Below are 6,000 nucleotides of genomic sequence, written 5' to 3'. Positions count from 1 at the left end.
TATCTACCACTGAGAATCAAACTGCTCTTGGCGAAGACCTACTTAATTCCGGTATTGACGTATGGGTTCGAAATCTTTTCTAGTTGTGATGCTAGGAGCAAACGGAAATTGAATGTCTCCTTTAATGCAATTATAAGATACGTTTTCGGCCTCAACAGGTATGCCCATCTGACTCCGTTTTCAACCAGAATATTGGGGGTCCGTTTTGAGAACTACCTGAAAATTCGTGTCTTAGTATTTCTACATAGGATTATTATGGACAAGGAACCTGATCATCTATTTAATAGATTACGCTTTAGTGCATCAGGTAGAACTGGTAATTTAATCCAACTACGCCACAGATATGTTGTATCGGAGTGGCAATTCTTCATCCATGCGATTCGTCTCTGGAACATGTTACCACTAAATATAAAGACAATTACAAGCAGAGCACAATTCAAAAGCAAACTTTTTATACATTTTCTTTAATATTGACATGTTCCACAATAATAAGTAAACTACACTATCCATTCACTTCTTTTCATTGTACTTATCATAATTATATTTTGTATTTTAATTGTATTTTAATTGGCAATAAGACTCATATAATCTCTAGAAACGTTTATTAATTGACCCTGTTTAAGTTAACTTTCAATTTTGATATTTTATTTATTTATTTATGCTTTTTATTTTCGTAGCAAACAATCATTTCTTTTTACCTCATGTGTCACTCATTTATCTATCTAAACGATAATTTTACATTTCGTTTTAGTTAAATTAATTTTATTAAATTTTGTTATGATATAAATCTGTTCGCATACAATCAAATGCCTGTACTGTAAATTATAGGACCTTGAGTCTTGTTGTGCAGGAACCAAACTCAATAAATACAAATACAAAATACAAAATATAAACGAAAACGAAAAGTAGATTTCCCCAAATTATTTGAAAAATCAGAAGGTCAAACAGTGACTTATCAAAACTTCGAATCGAAAAATTCAAAAAGTCCACGTTTACAAATTTTTTAAATTCCGGAATGTCGAAGAGTCAAATTTTTTAATAAGTCGAAAATTTGAACAGCCGATCTATTGAAATTTTGAAAAAGTCGAAAAGATGACTGTTTGATTTTGAATTCAATCCTTAACTCAAAGTAACACTCTGATCTGTTTTTTCAATGTAGGAAATTTGCATATTTTCATCACACAATTATTGTAATATATCTGAAAGTGTAATTTCCTTGATGATCCAACTTCTTAAAACCTGTTCATATTGTGATCAAAGAATCGGCCACGATCATTATTAGCTTTCGAATAAACAATTAACTTTAGTTTCAATATTAATAGAATTAATAGTTTTATTTGGAAATTAATATTTTTTAGATTATTTTTACAAAAAATAATATTATTTTTTACAAAAACTACGTAGTACTAAATAAACTTTTTGTTTTTAAATGTTAGTTATTGTTATTCAATATTTTAGTCGTGCTTGTCATTTTATTTAATTGTTTCACTCTTCGGCCATCAATATCACTGGTGTATTTTAGCATTCTGAGGATGGTTGGTCCTACATTTTGTGCGAAGAGTAGGTAGGTGGTAGACAGTTGTGGTAGTAGTAGTAGTAGTTCATGGAAGTAAAAAGTGGTAGTGTTTTTTCGGTAGTTGTTGGTCTTACATTAGGTAGAGTTACTACTAATTGGTATTTTATTCAAACTGCTGCAAAAAGATTAAGGAGAGAACTCGGTTAGAATCAACGCTTGTTCAATTTATTGGGTGTTTTACAATGAAATGAGAAAACAAAATACCTTTGTATAATGCATGATCACAGAAGTTTTATGGAAATTGGAAATAGTTGTGGAATTGAATGCTGTGATATGTGATTGTAGATGACATAAATGATTCGGTGAAGAACATGCACGACATTGTGAATACAAAAACCACTACTTTGGCACTGAAAATTGCAATTTTATCAAAACTAAAAATTTAATTAAGGCTGGAAATTTAGTTGAGGATAGATTACGTTTTATCCTTATTTTTAAACATTAATAAAATATCATTGGCTATGTTTAAAAGTTTGTTATTCCTATGTTTATTAAGTTAACTAGTTCTTAAGGAGAAAACGACACAAGGGATTGTAATTAGATTTAAAAATTTTATTTTTTTTTATTTTTCAAAATTATCGTATTAACTTAAATTTATTGACACAGTTATTTTCATTAATTAATTCTTATAATTTAGTTTGCGAAGTTTTTCATGTTAGGTCAATAGTTGGTTTGATATAAGAAACAAATCTCAAAACCGTTTTCCTCATATTACACTAACCACAAATATTGACCTAATATGGGGGATTATAAGATAAAGAAGCTTTAATGAAACGAACATAACATGTTATCTTAGTTTCAATTGTTATACCCCCCACGATAGGATGGGGGGTATATAAACTTTGTCATTCCGTTTGTAACACATCGAAATATTGCTCTAAGACCCCATAAAGTATATATATTCTGGGTCGTGGTGAAATTCTGAGTCGATCTAAGCATGTTCATCCGTCCGTCTGTTGAAATCACGCTAACTTCCGAACGAAACAAGCTATCGACTTGAAACTGGGCACAAGTAGTTGCTATTGATGTAGGTCGGATGGTATTGCTAATGGGCCAACCGATGCCCAGATTTGGCTTGCGGAGCCTCTAAGAGAAGTAAATTTCATCCGATCCGATTGAAATTTGATACATGGTGTTAACAAACATGCAAAAATTGGTCCATATCGGTCCATAATTATATATAGCCCCCATATACACCGATCCCCAGATTTGGCTTGTGGAGCCTCTAAGAGCGATCCGGCTGAAATTTGGTACATGGTGTTAGTCTTAAAAAAAAATGCAAAAATTGATCCACATCGGTCCATAATTATATATAGCCCCCATATAAACCGATCCCCAGATTTGCTTGCGGAGCCTCTAAGAGACGCAAATTTCATCCGATCCGGTTGAAATTTGGTACATGGTGTTAGAATAGGGTCTCTAACAACTACGCAAAAATTGGTCCACATCGGTCCATAATTATATATAGCCCCCATATAAACCGATCCTCAGATTTGGCTTGCGGAGCCTCTAAGAGAAACAAATTTCATCCGATCCGGCTGAAATTTGGTACATGGTGTTAGGATATGGTCCTTAAAAAAAATGCAAAAATTGGTCCAAATCGGTCCATAATTATATATAGCCCCATATAAACCAATCCCCCGATTTGGCTTGCGGAGCCTCTAAGAGAAGCAAGTTTCATCCGATCCGGCTGAAATTTGGTACATGGTGTTAGAATATGGTCTCTAAAAACTACGCAAAAATTGGTCCACATCGGTCCATAATTATATATAGCCCCCATATAAACCGATACCCAGATTTGGCTTGCGGAGCCTCTAAGAGAAACAAATTTCATCCGATCCGGCTGAAATTTGGTACATGGTGTTAGTATATAGTCTTAAAAAAATGCTAAAATTGGTCCACATCGGTCCATAATTATATATAGCCCCCATATAAACCGATCCCCAGATTTGCTTGCGGAGCCTCTAAGAGAAGCAAATTTCATCCGATCCGGTTGAAATTTGGTACATGGTGTAAGTATATTGTCTCTAACAACCATGCAAAACTTGGTCCACATCGGTCCATAATTATATATAGCCCCCATATAAACCGATCCCCAGATTTGCTTGCGGAGCCTCTAAGAGAAGCAAATTTCATCCGATCCGGTTGAAATTTGGTACATGGTGTAAGTATATTGTCTCTAACAACCATGCAAAAATTGGTCCACATCGGTCCATAATTATATATAGCCCCCATCATTGGCGGAGCTAGAAATTTTCTCTGGGGGGGCTATGCCCCCCAGACATCCTTCGACATTTTGTCGAAATTTCCGAAGCGATGAATTACCCCTATTGATAAAACTATACATCCTCAATTTTATTGCGGTGTTAAAGGCAATATGCAGCAAAATCAATCAAAAACAAAAAAAGCTCAATCACAAAAATTAGTTGTATCAATTAATTTTTTAATTGGCTTTGATGATTGATACTATCATTTTTTTTTTTGATTGAATACATTTCAATTAAAAACAAGTAAGTAAAATCTAAAGTCGGGCGGAGCCGACTATATTATACCCTTCACCACTATGTAGACAAACATTTGTGTTACCATCTCAACTACTTAAAATTTGCTGGGAGCTATATAAAGGTTTGCATTTCCAGATACAAATACTTTTAATGGAAACAATTTTTTGTACTTCTACAAAAACTCTAGAATTAAAATTTAAATCGGCTAACGCCCTGGGATGATACACAATGTTAGTAAAAAATATGGGAAATATGAAGCGAGAGAAATTTTAATGCAATTGTACAAAAGAGATTTTTAATTTTTCAGGCGATACATATGTATTCGAGATATAGGACAATTAGAGTAATATTTACAATTTTTGCTACTCAGCAATGGCGATTTTACAAGGATATTGGTTAGATCTCGCCATGATATGTGTAGGGCGACTTGGAGCCTTATTTAAAACTCATCCGTTCTGTGGAAATTTTGGCATTGCAGTGTGTAGGATATGGGGAAATCATCACAGAATTTTGTGTAAACTGTGAGAATTTTGGCCATATTTGTATTCTCTGTGGAAACTATCCAGTCAATTGGAGGAAAATCCCATTGAAAATGGGTCTAAAATATGAAACAGTCGACCATATTTCCCCAACTCTGGTGTACGTATATATGGGAGCTATATACAATCTGAACCGATTTTGAGTAAATTTGACATGTATAGTTAGAATAATAATTCTGCTATCTATGCGAAATTTCACGTAAATGGGAGTATAACTTTGGCCCCCCTGGTCATATGAGTGCAAATCGGACGGGAGATATATATGGGAGCCATATCTAAATCTGAATCGATTTCAACCAAATTTGGCACAATTACCTATACTACTAAACGTACTCCTTGTGCGAAATTTGAAGCAAAGCACGGCAAAACCCTGGATTTTGAGGCCATATAAGTTCAATCGGACGAAAGATATATATGGGAGCTATATCTAAATCTGAACCGATTTTAACAAAATTTGACACACTTAACGATACTATTAAACGTACCCCTTGTGCAAAATTTGAAGCAAATCACGGCAAATCTCTGGCTTTTGTGGCCATATAAGTTCAAATCGGACGAAAGATATATATGGGAGCTTTATCTAAATTTGAACCGATTTCAATCAAGTGTACCAAGCATTGGTAGAATGCCAATTCTACCCTCTGTGCAAAATTTCATGAAGATCGGTAGTAAATTTTCGGCTCTGTGGTCATATGAGTCTAAATCGGACGAAAGATATATATGGGAGCTATATCTAAACCTGAACCGATTTGGCTGATATTTTGCAAGATTTGCGAGATTCATTAAATATTTGGATGTACGGTATTTCAAGAAAATTGGTTGATAAACACGCTAACTATGACCACATCGTAGATAATTATATATGGCAGCTATATCTAAATCTGAACCGATTTTTTCCAAAACCAATAGCAATTGTCTCTGTCTCAAGAAACGGCCCTATGCCAAATTTGAGAACGATCGGACTTAAATTGCGAGCTGTACTTTGTGCACAAAATTACATATACAGACAGACGGACGGACAGACAGACGGACATCGCTAAATCGACTCAGATTTTAATTCTTACCGGATCGGTATACTAAAAGATGGGTCTATGACCACTATTTCTTGGCGTTATATACAAATGCACAAACTTATTATACCCTGTACCACAGTAGTGGTGAAGGGTATAATTAATTAGATCAATTAATTTCATGGTTGAAGACAAAAAATATTTTATTGTGTGTGGGAGCCGGTTCCACGACACCGCTATAAATAATCAAATAGCAACTTACCGTTATTTAATATAACAAAAAATAAAAGCATTGCTTTAAGTATGTGTTTGAAAAATATTGTTTGTTATTTATTTTTAATTCAAGACAACAAACATATGATTTTTAAATT

General features: G+C 33.9%; 1 protein-coding gene across 2 annotated transcripts in view; it reads right to left on the bottom strand.

Annotated features, from left to right (window-relative positions):
- Positions 1 to 1,302: 1,302 nt before the first annotated feature.
- zormin overlaps positions 1,303 to 6,000 on the bottom strand; it is a 517,259-nt gene continuing 512,561 nt past the window's right edge. For both annotated transcript variants that reach the window (XM_075303993.1, XM_075303996.1), the window contains one exon: positions 1,303 to 1,691. In XM_075303993.1, coding sequence (XP_075160108.1) covers positions 1,684 to 1,691 — 8 coding nt within the window. In that variant the 3' untranslated portion in view covers positions 1,303 to 1,683. The remainder of the gene's footprint in view (positions 1,692 to 6,000) is intronic.

The sequence above is a fragment of the Haematobia irritans genome, chromosome 4, assembly GCF_050003625.1.
Source record: "Haematobia irritans isolate KBUSLIRL chromosome 4, ASM5000362v1, whole genome shotgun sequence".
Lineage (NCBI taxonomy): Eukaryota > Metazoa > Arthropoda > Insecta > Diptera > Muscidae > Haematobia > Haematobia irritans.
This window is presented reverse-complemented; position numbering and strand designations above follow the sequence as displayed.